The sequence below is a fragment of the Pimephales promelas genome, chromosome 9 (genome assembly GCF_988280905.1).
Source record: "Pimephales promelas chromosome 9, fPimPro1.hap1.1, whole genome shotgun sequence".
NCBI lineage: Eukaryota > Metazoa > Chordata > Actinopteri > Cypriniformes > Leuciscidae > Pimephales > Pimephales promelas.
This window is the reverse complement of record NC_142777.1, coordinates 22914289-22932233: the sequence shown is the minus strand read 5'-3', so window position 1 is coordinate 22932233 and position 17945 is coordinate 22914289. Positions and strand designations below refer to the sequence as shown.

At 39.9% G+C, this 17945-nt stretch overlaps 1 protein-coding gene across 10 annotated transcripts in view; it reads right to left on the bottom strand.

The window, feature by feature from the left end:
* The window catches only part of dlg3 (discs large MAGUK scaffold protein 3), a 107621-nt gene extending 91444 nt beyond the window's left edge, over nucleotides 1–16177 (bottom strand). For 3 of the 10 annotated variants that reach the window (XM_089134883.1, XM_089134884.1, XM_039664635.2), the window contains exons 1-3: nucleotides 15851–16172; nucleotides 14797–14928; nucleotides 1799–1884 (exon numbers count right to left, since the gene is read on the bottom strand). In XM_089134883.1, coding sequence (XP_088991009.1) covers nucleotides 1799–1884; nucleotides 14797–14928; nucleotides 15851–15956 — 324 coding nt within the window. In that variant the 5' untranslated portion in view covers nucleotides 15957–16172. Of the gene's footprint in view, nucleotides 1–1798; nucleotides 1885–14796; nucleotides 14929–15850 lie in introns of all 10 variants that reach the window. The other 7 variants (XM_039664631.2, XM_089134880.1, XM_039664632.2 and 4 more) reach the window with 5 other exon arrangements.
* Between the last annotated feature and the right edge of the window lie 1768 nt (nucleotides 16178–17945).

Sequence of the window (17945 nt, the reverse complement as noted above, 5' to 3'; positions counted from 1 at the left end):
GCTCTGCTGGTGTCCAGTGCCATTGAATCAATGCTGACACATGACATACTGCTCGCAATATATACTAGGGCTGGATTATGTACAGCTAGATGCGTTTCACTAAACAGTTTAGCCAATAATCAGAGATATAAAACTGACACCAAATTATGTAACATTGTTACATTACTGACTGTAACTGTAGCTAATATAAAAAAGAAAATCAAGACACACTTGCTGTTTAACACAAAGGCTTTGTAATGATTGCGGTAAATTATTCCGGGGACTTTTTTTCCTTCCTTCTGCAGCAAATCGGGGAATTTGCAGACTCACTTCATTTAACGTCTCTCAGGTGACCGCACGCTATGAATGCTAATGAAGCCTGAGCTGGACATTCCCTCAGAACCAGCCTTGATCACTCTCAGAGAACCAGAGAACAGGGCTGTGCCTGGACACACACTCACACTGAGGCCTGTGATGCTCTTTACCACACATCATATAGTGACCCCTGCAGTATTTTTGTGGAACATGTCACAATAGTATGATGCTTCTGGAAACTGCCAGTTGGGGATTTGAAATTGGATAGATTATACTCATAGAGATTGTCTGAATGTCCACTATTCACTTGTTTCTATAATGTGTTTTGCCTCAAAATTTTATGATTAATCATTGCTTGGTTTTTACCTGAGCATCTACCTGAGTGTGTGTGTGCGTGTTTATTTTTTAGACTTTTATTCTGTTTTTCAAACACTTTTCTGTTTTTAGCAATTTCAAGCAATAAAACTATATTTGGATGTAATGGTAAATATTTTTCCATGATATTCTACCCTAATTTTCTATGTTCAATTACTAAAAACTGCCCACTTAAAAGAACCTATAGAAAATAGAAAATACATAGTTTCCTTGATGGGCCAGTGTAATTACAGATGGTGCAGCTCACCAGAAAAGTGAGTTTGTGAAGCTGTTTGCTACACCAAAAAAATTACCAAAAAGAAATCAATCAAAAATTCACCCCAATTTTGGATCATCTGAAACCACATAGGGAATGGAAAACTTCTTTCTATCATCTCTTAAAAGATCAGTCACAGGGCACTGCTGTACTGGACGAATAGAGACTATTTTAGTCAAACCCGACTGTATGTTTGTGTGTACCCTCAGAGAGACCACAGACTGATCCTCCCTCACTGCAGTTGCTTTTAACAGAATCCAGACAGAAGTTGAGGTTATTTTTTGTACTTTCCCTATAAATACTTTGCATGGTCATGTGATTGCAGACACTTGTAACGAAAGGTCCTGGTGACATCATCACACAGCCCACTGGGGAGCACTTGGTGTTATCACTGCAATGCTTTCTAGATATGACTAATGTTCTGTAGCGTCTGTAACTTCAACACTCTCTCTTTCATTTCTATTTTTTGTTCAGTGTTTTTGTGTAAACTTCCCTTCCCTTCAGTTTTTTTCTAAACCAGAGCTTTTCTAAACCCTTTCTTCTGCGTTATTAGTGCGTATTTGGGAACAGAAAAAAGTATTGGTGTCAAAATGTAAATGCACCATAAACGTATCATAAAAATGGTCCATATGACTCTTGTGTTACATTGCTTAAACCACAAGATAGCGTTGAGCAAATAACAGGCTAGATTTAAGATATTCAGAGATAATCTTCACCTGCTGTGAGCTGTTAACTGCTTTGACTGGATCGAGTCAAACATGAGAACTAGACAGGTCAGAATGATAACAGAGATATAAGGGTTTGGAACAACATGAGGAAGAGTAAATAATGGCATGTAATAAAATAAAGCTGCCCTTTCTCTGGGGCTCTTACCTCCCATGTGTCCACAGAGTTGCTCTCTTTTACTCCATTTTGAGCTGCATTCATTTGCAGGGTTACTTCGTAGCATTCCTGAATATCTGAGAATAATGGGATAGCGATGTCATTGAATGCATCCATTTAAATAATGCAGGTATTTACACTGAAATATGTAATACCTCTATTACATTTTTAGATTGATAGCAGATGTATGCAAGGTTGCTGTTGGTACTATGATATTATGTGCATATGATTCTAGATAAAATTGAAAAATAAAACAACAAAATGAAAATGTGTAGTATTTATGCTTAAGGATTAAATAACTCAAAAATGAAATTTCCCATTTCGAATTTTCATTTACACAGCGTCATGTTGTTATAACCCTGTATGACTTTCTTTCCAGAGTGAAACATCTCTTTAGCAGAAAATCCAAATTTCTCTTTCACTAAATTAAAGTGGATGGAAAAAAAAAAATCATAAATGTATCATAAAAGGACAACATACTTGTGCGACATATTCCAAGTCTTATGAAGATGTAAAATGTGTTTGAGGAACACACACAAAGTTGCTATTCACTAAAATCTTGCTCTAAATCTGTATACTCGCTTGCAAAGAGCAGCTCGAGAATACTTTACAGTGTAAAGTATAGTACAGTATATGCTTTTGGAAGACATGTAGGGAGTCCCTAAAAGAAAATGATGATGATAAATAAATAAAAAACATGAGAGGGAAGAAAAAAAATTTTTCAAGGCTTAGTACCAGTTATCTCCCAAAACTTTTGGGTTCCCCGATAACTTCACTTACAAAACTTTTGCATTTTTTCAGAGAAACTAATGTTTTGCCAACATAATGGTAATCATTTTCTCTTAAACTAACTACAAAGATTCAAATGTTGCTTCTGCTAACACACCCAGGAGGACCAATGCTAGGTCTCAAAATAGAACTCGTGACCGGCACCGTGCAAGAACCGAGACGGCAGAGAATGTCTCCCAACAGAAACTCCTTTTAAAGCTTTTAAACCCCTTTTAAACGCTGTTTGGAATAACATGCAATACTCTCTCAGGAATAAAAGGAATTGTTTTAGAGTTATGAACACTGCCCTCGTTTCTAGACAAATTATCTACCAGTGAAGATGAAGGTCCCCTCAAAGCCCACTGGATGGAAGCCCATCGAGAACCGCACTCCATCGTGTAAGTTATAGAGCACATAACCTGATGTACCCTTCAGATCTACTATCACAAACCAGTCCTCAAACTGGATTTGCAAAATGATTAGCTTCAGGGTAAGAATCTTGATCCTGTATTTCTGAAGAGTACGGTTCAGGCCCCTTAGATCTAGAATCAGAAGCAGCCAAATCAGTAAACTGAAAGGGACCTACCAAACTGGCCAAATTTTTTAATCACTCTTGAGAGAAGATGGGGCAAATATTCTGTTGGGCGCCTCCACTCTCCGAATCACAGTTAGTGACAGAGTGAGTGGAAATGCCTGCAAGGATCCCGGGGGAAGTCGGGCACACAGTGTTGTGGTGTACACAGACCTCCCCCAGAAGGAGACACCTTCAGGGACCAGGGCCCAGAATTGTCAAAACTTTTTCTTTGACATCTTAAAGGAAAAAACATCCCCGGGATAGCTGTCCCGTAGCACACTTCCTGGCCCTCTTATTTTTGCGCATGGGGGCAGGGGGATACTGGCCGCCATGCTGGCTATCAGTTCTTTTCTCCTATCAATCTGCCCTGGCCTGGAGCAGCTGGTAGATGGTTTGGTGCAGACTCCTGGAAAGGGATAAATTCCCTGAGTGCCACCAACAGCTTCTTGACCTCATGCTATCTGCTGAACAGACCAGAAGGCGAGATAGAGGCATTCAGGATCACATTTACATTTTACATTTAATAATTTAGCTGACGCTTTTATCCAAAGTGACTTACAATTGCTATATATGTCAGAGGTCACTCGCCTCTGGAGCAACTAGGGGTTAAATGTCTTGCTCAGGGACACGTTGGTGTCTCACAGTGGATTCGAACCTGGGTCTCTCACACCAAAGGCATGTGTCTAAACCACTGTGCCATCACCACCCGGTTTAGCAGTGTTTATCAATCACAGTGATGTTTAGCAACAGATGCCACACCGTAACAACCATAGCAGCCATGAAACGGCTAATAAACGCGGCTCTGCACAATTTAGCTCCAACCAGCTCCAACTCACATCTGCAAGGAAGTTTCTAGTAATCTTGAAGACCTTGGTTAGCTAGATCAAGTGTGTTTGATTGGGGTTGGATCTTAACTGCGCAGAGCTGTGGCACTCCAGGAATTGAGTTTGAGATCACTGCCCTACAAGGCTTGATGGATAAGGCTGGCTTCCTCCACAATGATGCGTTTGAGGAGGACAGATAGCCCGTAAACATCTCTTCCACCCTTGGGACCGCTGCATACCCGTGTGCATACCGACCACCATATTGATTATTAAAGTGGGCTGCGTATTGACTTCACTGAGTACGGATTCGTCGATGAACCTCAATACGGAAAAAAGGCCCAGGAAGAAAGGTAGCTGGCAGCGGGGAGGTGTCATGTGTCAAATAGCGGCCATTTAGTTTCTTTTGTCAGCCCACTCAAGGTTTAACTTGGCCGACAAAGAAGGTGGCTACACGCTGGCATGGCATCTATTTATGCATGATTTCGGTGACGTACGCTACGTAGCTAAGTCATCAGGCTCAGCCAAAAGCTGACTGGTGTGTGTAAACATCAGCTTCAGTTTTCCCATAGCGTCAAGCCATGATGTGGAGTTGAGTTCCACTCAAAAGGGAACTACCCATTAATGGTCCTCAACAATAGATTAGTAAGTCTTTTAGCCATGCCAAAAAAACACAGGTGCACAGTCTTCACAAGTCAAGTGTGCAAGGTCAAGAGCAATGTCAACTTTTGGCTCAACTTGAGCATCTATTGTGGGTCTCTATAAATATCGTCCAGTGGTCTCATCCAAAATTCCTGTCCATACTGGGTTTAGAGAGCCAGAGCAATCGCACTCACTTAGAGAGGCTTTTATTGTGACTCACGACAGCACAGTGCCTGCAGACATTAGCAGAGGTAACAGTGGCTCTGGTGTTGAGGGTCAAGCATAAAGCTGTGAGCTAATTACACTAGTGCAAATTGGGACAATTAAAAATGACATGTTAAAATCACCAGTACATAGCAGAGCTGTGGCATTATAACTATTTAGAATAAAACCAGTACATTGGAAACTTGATCTCTCAAATCAAACAAGTGAAAAGTGTTTTGCAGAGGTAACTGCAGCAAATTGTTGGGTTTATCTAAAGCATTGGACAAAAAAATACCAAAAATTGAGTCTTCAAAGTGGTTGGCTTGTTTTCTCTATATCCACAATACTGTAGGCCTATAAGCACATTAAAGTTGCAAAAGCAAGTGAATAAAAGCTGTGGACATAGGAATTTAATAGGAATCCACACTGTCTGGAGTTCCCAATACCTCAGATTCACCACTTGAATGTTGGCCTACAGAAAATTGCTTGGTTTGTAAGTTACTTCTGTAACACCTGACAATTGACCTGTTTCGCCTGGAATTTCGCTAATGTGACGCACCTCGAATGTAAATGGAACTTAGCACTTTTAGCATGCATTATTCACAGCTTCGACATCTCTCTTCCGAAGCATTCCTCGTCGCAAAATAAGGTGGATAAATGAGACATTCAATGGTTCATGCAGAATGATCTGTTCATTGTCGGGTATTGTTGAGCTGTTAAGTTGCTGAACAACATTTTTGCCCTTGAATTATTGCTTAAATTCACCATGAATTCAGATTTGAAAATTCTTATTTTTTATGGAATATTGCGGTATATATTATAAATGATTTATCTGTGTGCATCATTAAAGCTGCAGTCCGTAACTTTTTTGGGTTAAAAATGATCCAAAATACACATTTGAGAAAATACATAACCAGCCAGTATTCAAAACTATCTGCTTGCCTTAGCTCGATTCAAAGTGATACATTTGTAATAATGTTTTTAATTCCAGAGGCACTGGTGGATTTACGTGGGAGATTCGAGCATGTCTTTTCATTACGTCACATCTGTACACATAAAGAAGGAGTCTCAGCTAGTCGGCCGAGATATATAGCATGTGAGGATGTTAGAGGTGGAGATTTATATCCTTCTCTCACAGCACTTGATATAATTAAACTTATAAATTTGATTGCGGATCCAGAAAGGTTCAAACGACAATCAACAGTGACAACAGATTCACCCGCTGTAAAATGCAAAAGACTTCGTTTGGACTTCGGAGTGGCTACAGAAAAAGCAACCGGACCCAAGTGAAAAAAATTATAAAAATAATAATAAAAATCAGTAAAAAATACAGTAGGTTTTCAGCCCTTCGTGCTTGGACACCTAAAAATCAGAAGGACATTACATGTAGTTTGCTGGCGTTGTTAACATGAACAATTTGAGAACAAAGAATAATTTGCACGATTTTGCGTGATGATGAGCAATTTTTAAATTAAATCAGCGCGATTTACTGCAATGTCAGAACCAGAACAAAAGTGGATGTTACTTATTTGTTCAGATGACATTTTCCATTGAAAATTATTATGTTGGTCATACTTCCAAACATAATAACCTGTGATTCTGAATGATGCAGAGAAAGATGCCAGCATCCACACCGGCGCGGTGTCTGACAGCTGCACACTCTCCTCAAACATTGTGTTCATCCACACTGTGCGGTGTCAAACTACGTACTCACGTAAAGTTGACAATTCCGCAAATAACTGCAATTGCATATTTCGAACAGAGATGGCGACAGAGAGGAAAAACTGCAGACTGCAGTTTTAATAATAATAATTAAAAAAAAACTAATTAACTCTCACTCCAGTAACTCTCTTCTCTTCTCTGGTGACTTGTTTCCGGGTGCAAGGGCAGGGCAACCTGTCACTCATTTGAGACCACAGCAATAGAAAACCACAACGATAATCAATTCCCAGTGGACAAAATCAATTCCCGTACAATATTTTTTTTTCTTGTTTGAGAAGCTGTTTCATTCGGATATTCATCAAAATAGGGATTACGGGGACTATAGAAACTTCCGACTTCATATGTGTTCATTGCTATGTATTTTAATACTTTCATGGTTTTTTTTTTTACATCAAAGCCACACTTCTACCATCCTAGTCGTGCCCTCAAAGGGTAGGCAAGGGTACTGGATCTCTCTGCACATCCTGATTGCAATCAATAATAGAAGTGGTAAAAATATTTAAAATGTCATATATCTTCTGTGAAAGTCTCAGAATGTTCATCCAATCATTGCATTCAGTCCAAATGTGTTTTAAAGAGCGCTCTGATGGAGGGGTGGGATCTTCTGCTTTCAAAGCTAGCTTGCTGTTGCTGGCCTCTCGAAAATGCCTACCAAACATCTCTTCAAACCAAAACGACTTGTTTTTTTGTTTTTTTACCTCATTCCTCTACCCACTATGCGTCTTACCTCATTACCTCTCAGGTCACTAACTGCTGTGGTGTGTGGTCACCAACAGAGGGGCGACCAGCTGATGAAAATGGAGGGAGACAATACTGCTGATGTCACCCACACTCCCACACTGGCCCACAGCCTGAACGAACAACATAATGAGATGCTTGTTACCTAGCTGTGCCTTTGAAGCATAACACTCTCGGCCCCTTTTGCACTGAAAGAAACAAGCAAATCTTTTTTAAGACGGAAGAAGAAAGAGCTAGAGAGGAAATAACTTTTTTGGACATACGTGAACTTGGACTGGCAATACATGCGGACGATTTACGTGTGTGTGTGGGGGCTGTTAGGGGCAGTAATGGAGTCCCACTGGGGTGCAGCGGGAAAGACAGAAGAAGAATGGGGCTATGTGACTCATCTGTGTCTGTGTGAGCCTGTGTGAGTGGGAGGAGAACAGTGTGTGGGAAGCGGTTTCATCGCCTGGCTGGCCAGAGCCAGATGAGAAAGTGAGAGAGCAGAGAAAAGAAAGAGAGCGATGGAGAAAGTAAACTAAAGCGTAGAGTCTTCCACTAAATGGTGCATGATTATAAAACATGCAGCTGTACGATGAATGGAAATCTATAAGTGTGTCAGACGGAAACACCTTGTTTAGTAAAGCTGTGTTTAATGGTTTTGAAGATCTGTAAGTATCTTCATCAAGGTGACCTTTCCCCTCAAGTGCACTTTTGAGTGAAAAATACAGTAGCGGTCAACATCAAAGATTATTCATATAGGGCTACTTTCGCATTAAAAGAAATGGATGCAACAGATTGTGTTCACTAAAATTCGCTGAATGTAGACAATTGGTTCTGTAAAACATACTTTGATATATGGGCATATTTATTTCAGACATAGTCCTAGTTAAATTATACTTCCCAACCCCCCCTATAAAAAACAGCATTCCAGCAGAATGTTCCCAGATCCAAGTAAATCCTAAAAGACCACATAAATTCCTGGCCACTGAACAGAAACATAAAGTCCTTTTACTTAAAGTCCCTGTAAAGGCAATTCTAAACTCTGTGAATGTGGAGTTCTCTTACGAGAGGTTCTCTCGTATTGCGTAAGTTTGGTTTACGCTACGGGAAAGATTCATCTTCTCGAGATATTGAAGCCAAAAATGATCCTTATTTTATATTCATTGTCAATGCAGTGCAGCAGCTAGCAGACCTAGATCAGGCTGTCTAGTGTGCTCATAGGCTGCCCTGCGGGAACTGTAGCACCCTACCAGTGAGCCATGTCCAATCCTCCAATCCTCCGCGTCCTAGCTCCTCCAACGCTCCGCTTCCTCATCGATCCAGGAATCCGGCAGGACCCGCGCGGGAGCGGATGCCGAGCTGATGCGACTCCTCTCACAGGCCATTGACCGCCTCGGGCTTGAGTGGTCGCCGCCTAAGGAGTCCGTGCCTAACAGACTTGACAGCTGTTTTCTGCAAAGTTGTCGCCGTCAAGCGCCCGCTGCCAGACCTGCACCCTTCCTCCCTGAGCTGCACGCTGAGCTCTCAAAATCATGGAATGCACCTTTCTCCACGTGGCTCCACACCTCTGTCTCCGCGTCGCTCTCCCAAGTGGACGGAGCCGGCAAGAAAGGATATCAGAATGGATGCTAAGCACTATAAAGTAGAGCTATGCGTTACAGTTAGTTCGCCGTCCGCGACGACAGTGAATGCAGAAGTAGCACACCTAATTCACTCAGAAATAGCAAAGCTGCTGTGCAAAGGGGCCATAGAACCAGTACCGCCTTCTCTGAGCAAGTCAGGCTTTTACAGCCGTTATTTTGAGGACGGGGTCTCAGACCCATACTGGATCTGAGGCACTTGAACAAGGCTCTTATGAAAAGACCGTTCAAAATACTTACAACCAAACAACTCCTCGCGCACGTTCGTCCGAGGGACTGGTTTATATCTCTCGACCTGAAAGATACCTATTTCCAGATTCAGATAATACCCCGTCAAAGGCCACAGTTCACGGGGAAACGGGCCATTCAGTGCTCTTCATAGCCCCGCAATGGGATAACCAGACTTGGAGCTAACACGACCGTCACAGACAGCCCCATGGACGATTCCGTTGAGAGCAGATCTCCTCTCTCAAGCTTGCGGCTCAATCTGGCATCCCCATCCAGAGCGTTGGTTTCTGTACTTGTGGTTGATCAACGGACACCTGTTGCCCTGCTAGACGCAGTAATGAACACAATCACGCAGTCTAGAGCTCCTTCTACATGTCTAAATGTTCTCTAAATGGTGCGCTGAGAAAAACCTGGGCACACAAAGGTGTGGGGTCGCGTGGTTGCTTAAGTTTCCTTCAAGAGTTTGATAAGGGAAGATCCCCCTCCACGCTTAAAGTCTATGTGCCAGCTGTCGCAGCATTCACAGAATCGACGCAAGCCCAGTCAATAGGCATAGGCCCTGAAAGTATACCCCTTTGAACCCCTAGACTTGGCGGACCTGGAATACCTGTCACTCAAAACCGTTTTTCTGATCGCTCTGTCATCAGTCAAACGTGTGGGGGATTTACACGCGCTGTCTGTTAGGACTGCGTGTCTAGAGTTTGGCCCGAATGACTCAAAAGTCATCCTTAAACCTAAACATGGCTATGTTCCCAAAGTGATTGGCACTCCGTTCAGAGCACAGGTCATTTCCCCATCGGCTCTGCCAGCATCCGATAGTGAGAGTGATGTTAATCTCCTCTGCCCGGTCAGGGTGCTGCGAGTTTACATTACGCACTCCGCCCCATTCAGTCACTCTGAGCAGCTGTCCGTTTCGTTCGGAGGGCCCACCAAAAGTCTCGCCGCCTCGAAACAAAGCCCATCTAGGTGGATAATAGACGCGATTGCAGCCACTTACACGGCAAAAAGGCGTGGCCTCTTCGTGGGCATGGTCCAGCGGAATTTCCAATCACAACATATGCGTGGCGGCGGGCTGGGCCTCCCCGTCCACCTTTGTCAGGTTTTATAACTTGGAAGTTCCCGCCCTGCAGACGAAACTGCTGTCAGCTTAAGTGAGAGGTCAGTTCTGTCCAGAAATTATTGTGTGCAGGCTACTCTCATATAACTTGAGCTGCACTGTATCAGGTTATATGCTATATGCTTATACATTGACCAGCTTTCCCGCTCTGTATTGCCTGTGAGTGCTTATATACATGCGCTTATATACACACGCTTATATACATACGCGATACGCGTCTTCCCGCTTATCTGGGTTCCCTGAATGTTTCCGGGACTCATGAAGTGGAACCTGCCAAGCTGTTCACAGAAAATGCCCAAGGCTACCACCTTGAGCGAATGCACGCCGACACCCTCCCCGTGTGCATTGCTCTCTGATTCCCCAATCTCGATCACGGCCGGTCAGCCTGTTCTGCCCACTGTGCACCTAGAGTCTGAAAGGGATGACGTGGATGAAGATGCCTGCTCGCTCACCGCCTCAGGGAGTGAAGGACAGTTAGTCCCCGAACCGAGCAACATGAAATCTTGAACCAACCATCGTAAAATCTCATATCGTGCGGAAGAGTGTGGATGCCGAACTTCTCCGCCTCATTACACAACTGCTCTCCTTTTCACTAGGTTTAACTAATTTTAATGTCATGTCAGTATGAAGTCCACACTTATTTGATTTGTTAAAAAGTGGGTTTTAAAACTTGGCTGGTGTTAAAAATTATCGTGTTTATAGCTTTTACATTATATACAGAAACTAAATTCATTAATTAATATTATGGTTAGTCTTATTTCATCCTTTTTATAATACTTTAATGCACAAATTACACATTATATATAATATAACACAATATAATGTCACATACTATATGATAATTTACAATACAACTGCAGAGATTTGTAAAAGAAAAAAAATAACACTTTTATCCTCTGGGTACTTTGTGTCAATTTATAATATTTTACCATATATTTAAAGGAGCTGTATGCAAGAAATGTATTTCAATTAATCATAAATTTTCCCTGATATGTCACTAGACATTAAGAAATCATGTTCATTTCAAATACTTATATCACTGACAACAAGTTGTCCGGCCAAGATATTGTCATTTAAAAAGTGAAGTCGTAGCCCTTGACTGATGTTGATATTGTCAAGTTGTGTTTTGTTCTGATGCGTCCACCGATCAACCAATCACGGACTCAGTAGTGTTGCGGCACTCGGGTTGCCAGCTCTTCTCTAGTTACCACAAAGCGGCAGATACAAACGTGTCGGAATCGGATAAAACAATTCTAACGTTGCGAAACCCCCAAAAACTTGACATGAATCCGAAATACTTTGTTACAAAGTCCAAAATAAATAATTAACAGAAAAAAACTCACTGTGTAGGACTCGTCACTTGCAATTGGAAGTTTCTTGTAGCAGCCTACATTCCTGCTGGAAACAGCAGCATATCTGGCAACCTCCAGTCATGGGGGAAGGTGGGGATACACCCTAATTTGAAAGTGATTGCAGTACCAGTTTTGGCCACAATCTTGCACACAGCTCCTTGAAATAATTCTTGTGAAATATTTTAATACTACAAAACACGCTGATTATTGACAGACTAACAATACTGTTTAAAAGCTTGTTTTTTTTAATAGAAATTAACAATTTTATTCAGCAAGGCTGCACTAAATTGATCAATTGATCTAAATTGATAAAAATGCAGACTGCTAAATATTCTAAGGTAGGATTAACAATTTTAAATTGAGGCTTTGTGAGGAATCAATTCACAGGCTTTTAGCGGTTTTACATTGTTTTCCGTAAACTTGTGGGGGAAAGTATTACAAATGTGGTTAGAAAGTAAAAGTGAAGTAGGACTTGTTACAGTATCTAGAAACTGTAGGAGGAAATACAGGGTTTTTTTACAGCATGGACAAGTTTCACTTGGAAAGTACTGGGGAATTATGAATTGTCAGTTTTCCCCAACATTTAAAATAGCCCTGCCTTGATATTGGGTCAAACTTGGTCACAGAACCTGTGTGATCCCTAATCTCTTTGTGTGTTTGGGAACAAAGAGATGAGTGTGCAGTTAGGAAAACCTTTGTTCGAAATTGTGCAATCATGCAAATAACCAAACAAATTTTCCCTCCTCCTACAGTGCATCACAGGACTGAATTGGTACAGCCTCATTGAATCCCCAATATATTCAATGATCTCTTCTTCTTTGATGCCACATAAATCAAAAAGCTTTCACCTTTAGAGTCTAAGAACACTTTATAGGTGAATCATCTACAAAGCCAATATTAAATATTATCAATCCTTCAATTTATTAATACAAAATATAATATAAAATAATAATACTATAATGTTTAAATATAATATAATATAAAAATTAAACTTGGTGCTAATTTATCCGCCCTCAATCCTCCTCATTTTGCTAGAATTCATATTGTATTCCCTTTTTTAACTCTGGCCAACACCCAAGAGGCAGGAGAGATGATTGAAACCACATGTTGCTTAACTCAGCCTTACATGACCCCTTTTCTCAGTACCTGAGAGAGCGAATGGGCCGTCCTGCGCAAAGCGTAAAACCCTGCCTAATCTGGCCTGAGGTCAGTAGGGAGTACAGCACAACGGCCAAGAACTGTTTGTTTATTAATCTACCAACATGCTATCCCACATTCCCGCTAATGATCCAGCCTATTTCTGGAATGTGTGGAATCTTTATCCACTTACTGTGTTATGCCTGTTTCGGACTGGGACTCTATAAAAGTGGACTGGGACTGATTCAAAGTAATATAAATAAGAGAATTTGCAACATCTGTATGGCCTGCTTTAGTCAAATAGCTTTTTTCAAGGCACAGAAAAGCGCATACCTAAATGCCAGTAGCAGGAGCAAAGTTTCTTTCAGAAAATTATCTAAAACCTTTTAAGCAGTGAGAGAGTGAGAGGCGCTTGTCACTGCCCCGGCAAGTTTAAAAGGCTGCATTGCAAATGCTCGTCGCCAGAAAAGTCCAAAATAGATCGTAAAAGGAAACGTGACCAGAGATTACAAAAATATAATGTCGGGATAGCCTTTTTCCAGGTGGATAGAGCTAATGCAGGAGAAAGAGTTCTGCTTTCTTCTCGACTGTCAATGTTACAGTCTTTATTAGAAGCTTTTTTCATTGTTTGGTTGTGTACTTTATTTTATAGATATGAACATTTATTGTTAAAAGTTGCTGATGATGATGATATCTAACAAAGCACGTACTTCAGAAAATATAACGAATAAAGAAGGCATAACTACTTATTACGATAGCTCATGTTTTTCACAGTCAGTAATTCATCCTATAACATTTGTTTGTTTGTTGTGTCAAGTTGCAGTTTGTTTAAAATAACAAACCTGTTCACTGGAAGGAACACTCAACAAAGTCCCCCTTGAGCTGAACCATTAGAATAATTTCTGATGGATCATGTGACACTGACTGAAGACTGGAGTAGGCTAATGGCTATAAAATTGACCCTATAACTATAACATTTTTGTTCATTTCTATGCCAACTCCTTCTAGAATGACCAAAACATGCATTGCAATATCACGTTTAGCCTACTTCATAATAAGCTTGTCATGCCTATAAAGCCCATCACCACCGGCATATGAGAAAACTCATCAGTTAAGATCAGAGGGAAACCTGTCCCTCTCCTCACTACAGTCCCATGGCAACACAACCCTGTGTCTTGGTCACAGCCCCTGTGGTCCAACACTTCTGCATTACAGCAACAGCAGCAGGCATGCCTCATTAAACTCTGGGCCTGGTAATTAAGATAACCACTCAACCGGTTCATAATGGGACTAATTTGTTTGCTTTGCAGGACAAAAACTAAAAATAAGTTAGGAAATCTCTTATTTTAGGTAGATTCAACTAGCATAACAGTAATATCTAGGCTGTTGTGAGACATCATTAAAATATGACAGAACATATCCACAACATTGATAAATCAGCTGGGGTTGTGAAAGTCTGATTCGTTGTGCAACATGAGAACAGTGGCACAAACTTGGATAAACATGTTGTAATTTATAAGTCGAGTTCTCAAATCCATGTTAAAGATCAAGCCATTGGAGACAACAGCAATATCTCATTCAAGATGTCATTTAAAAACAGACAACCTTCTGTTTTTATACTGAAAGAACCTATTTATGTGACTTAATCTGATAAATCAAAACTTGGTTAATGTCACATCTAAATGATTGTAAAAGATGAGCAAGATCCAATAGGTCTGTTTTACAAAACAACAAACTTGTAAGTCACAGAAGTCAATAATGTGTTTGTTAACTGGGTAAAACTATTACATTGTTATGCCAAACTATGCCATTGTTAATATAAAGGAGGACATTGAGGCAATTGGTCCAAGGAAAAAAAAAACAAACAAAAAAAATGTACCATTTGGAAAACCATCAGTAGCATTTAGTAAACTTGAACAAACAGAGTAACGCGACTTCTTGGAACGATTTTGCTCAGCATGAAATGTGCTGGAATCTGGTACAGCCCTATATATAATGACAGTTAATCATCAATTTTTCTTTTTTTAGATACATTACAGCTTACACTGAAACAAACCTCACCCAGCAGAGCATGAAAAAGATGACTGCCAAAGATGGTGGAGACCTTTTCCACGCTGGTCTTCAGGGCCTGTTCCTCTGGGCTAGTCAAACTTGCCTGGTACTGTTTCAGTAGCCCAACTGCTCTTTTAGTATCTGAAATAAAAGAGAGGACAAGCATTACTATTTCAGTACAACTCCTAATCATTTTATTGCCTTTCATCCATTACCTACATTTTCCTTGTGACAGTCTGATGACATTTTTAGACATTTAAACTGTATGTTTAATTCTGAAAAGGCTTTGCACAATGCTAGATGTGTGAAATCTGACATTACTTCCCTATAATTATAAGAGCCCCTGGAAGGGGTGTGAAGCCAGATGTTTGACTCAACCAGAGCTGTCTAACAACAATTTTTCAACTAACAGCTAAAAATAAATGAATGATTTAGTCTTGTGTGTTGTATAGTGAGTTATTCTTTTGGACTAACAGAGACCATTGTGGCCTCAAAAATATTTGGACACTTAAGTTAAACTTAAAATGCATTAGAAAACAAATGACGTTAAATATTAAATAGTTTGACTTCCCCTTGTTCACACTTAATGTTTATTAGTTTTATTGTTTTGGTAATAAATTAATATTGATAAATTGTTTTTGGTGATGCATTGATATTGACAGAAGTATTATTATTGTAATGCTTCGGGTGCTGGTTGGAGGGAAGATGAGGTTAACAGAGGTAGGAGGTTCCACAAAAACATCAGTTTGTGATGGGTTAAACAGGGTCATGGTGTCGCCTATACACTTGACATTTCGTTAAACTTCTGTAAAGAATGGCGGGTTTTTATTAAAAGTTACATAATCTCACATCAGACTAATGCTTCCGGTTTCCCATGTGGGTTTAAAAAAAAATTAACTTGAAAATAACTTACACAACGAAATTTCTCTGGAAAATACATCGACACCAAGAAAAGTGTAAAAGAACTAAAAACTATGAAATACTGTCATCTGCAGCCTATAGGCTATATGATAGGATCGGTTTCTTAATTACGAATAAAGGTGACTGTTTTAACGGAACTTACCATATTTATGGACCATGATGATGTGATTGTTGTTGCAGTTAGAAAACTGGTCCTGTAAATCCAAAACGTTTTGACTAACTAGTTTTCCAAATAAATAACAACGCATTAAAATCCTTCTCGGTCAGCTGTCCCTTTCTAGCTGTCTCCGAACAGACTTTTAAAAGTTTTGAAGAAATTTCCCCACAATGACGATAATGTTTCTTTGGGAAGTTCTTGCCGACGAGGGTTAGTTACTGCAGTTGGCAGGAGATGCGTGTTGTTATAGTAAGAGTGTGAAGCTTCCCGACCCGTTATCTGCCTTTGGGAAGTTTTGAGGGGAACTGGGGGCGGTCTGCAGACTACAGGGTCTTACTCATCCTTCATCCAAATGTAAACTGTGGATAAATAAGCGTACTGTCATTATGGTGGGAAAAAAATGCAGCTTTATTATATAACGGTAACCATATTTGATCATGTGTAAATCTGTGGCTAGCAAAGAATAAAGGAAGGGTTATAAATGATCACATCAAATATACCTGAAATTTATTTCGTCAGTCTTTCGGAAAACACCCTGCTTGCCATGAGGGTGATGCAAGTTTGGCCATGGAAATTATTATTCCGAAGTGTCGCATGCCACCCAGTGGAGAAAGGGTGAACCTGCTTTAAGTGGCTGTCGCCCTTTTTCAGCTATGCTGTAAGATTATTTTTTTTATATAGAAAAGGGAAAACATATCAATCAGCGTAATTAGCTGGGAGCCTCAAGTTTTCCACACCTTTTTTTTTTTAAACAGAAAGTTCTGACGATTCATGCTACCCATCGATTCGATATTTGGTTAAATGCGCATGTGCAGACTCAGTTTTTTTTTTTTTTTTAACAAAAAGTACATTTTGTTGTGAAAAATGTGTTATAATGTAATTTCCTTTTAAAAAATGCTAACTACCATATTCATATTTGTACGGTCAGCCAGCTGAACAAAAATAACGGAAAGTTTGCCTGACCTCAGTAGTCACGGCAACAATAATCAGACACACCTAAATTAATCAATTTGGCCAATAATGGCAGACAGGGAGCTGGCTTAATTTCAGGAAGTAGTGCAGCTGTGAATTTAGCCCATTCGAACAAGAATGAATAACCGGTGTTTTCTCTTGTCTCAGTGAAAATCCCGGAGTGGAGTTCATCTATTCTGTCGCTCCGCTCCAGATCCAGATCCAGGCGTTCAGTCTATGCGTTGCTTGGTGACACGGAGTTTGACGTAGTTTTGGGTTGAGTTGAGACTGCTGGACTGTTTAAAAATCGCATTTGTTCTATAACCTAACGTTGGTCGACTTGATTTAAACATTTGCTTCATTACATTTAATCAAATAGAATAGGCCTAATGTAATGACGAAACAGCAACAACATTTCTAATTTGTATACAAGAAATTCACATTAACATGTAGGCTATGGCATGGCCTAGTGAAAACTGGCCAACTTGTTTTCATTTGATGCAGAAATTCAAGGTCACAATATTTTCCCTTTGAAAAAAAAAAACAGACTGAAGTTGTTGTGCCAACATGGACGCAACAAATGAAGAAGATTTATTTTAAACCAAAACACCGCTTAATACAAGTTTGCTGGATATTATTGGGCTATATGATTAATATAATTGATAATTATTAATTTTAACAATCTTTTAAATAACCAGTGGGGAGCTGGATATTTAAAATCTAGATTTTGTGCTCCTTAATCTGCGCATGTTTTTTAATGCCATCCATATATTTCTGTCCCCAGGACATTATATGTATAATAAAATTGCATGAAAATTAACTCTAAAATATATTTTATTATTAAGAAAAATGTCATGCACAATAAGCTAACTACAAATTTAAAACATATAATAAAAAACATTAATAAAAACGAACACTAAAAAAAAAAAATCATTTTCTGCATGTCCAAATCTCTATCTCTAAAATTTACCATGAAATATTATGATTAAAATCCTTCAGAAATCTGATTTTTGTGTGACTTTATATCCAACCTGCTTTAAAATGAAAAAAAAGAAGAAAAAACCATTTGATCTAATATTTTAGATAAAATACACATTTGAATCATGTCCCAGGGTTTTCATTCAGTCCT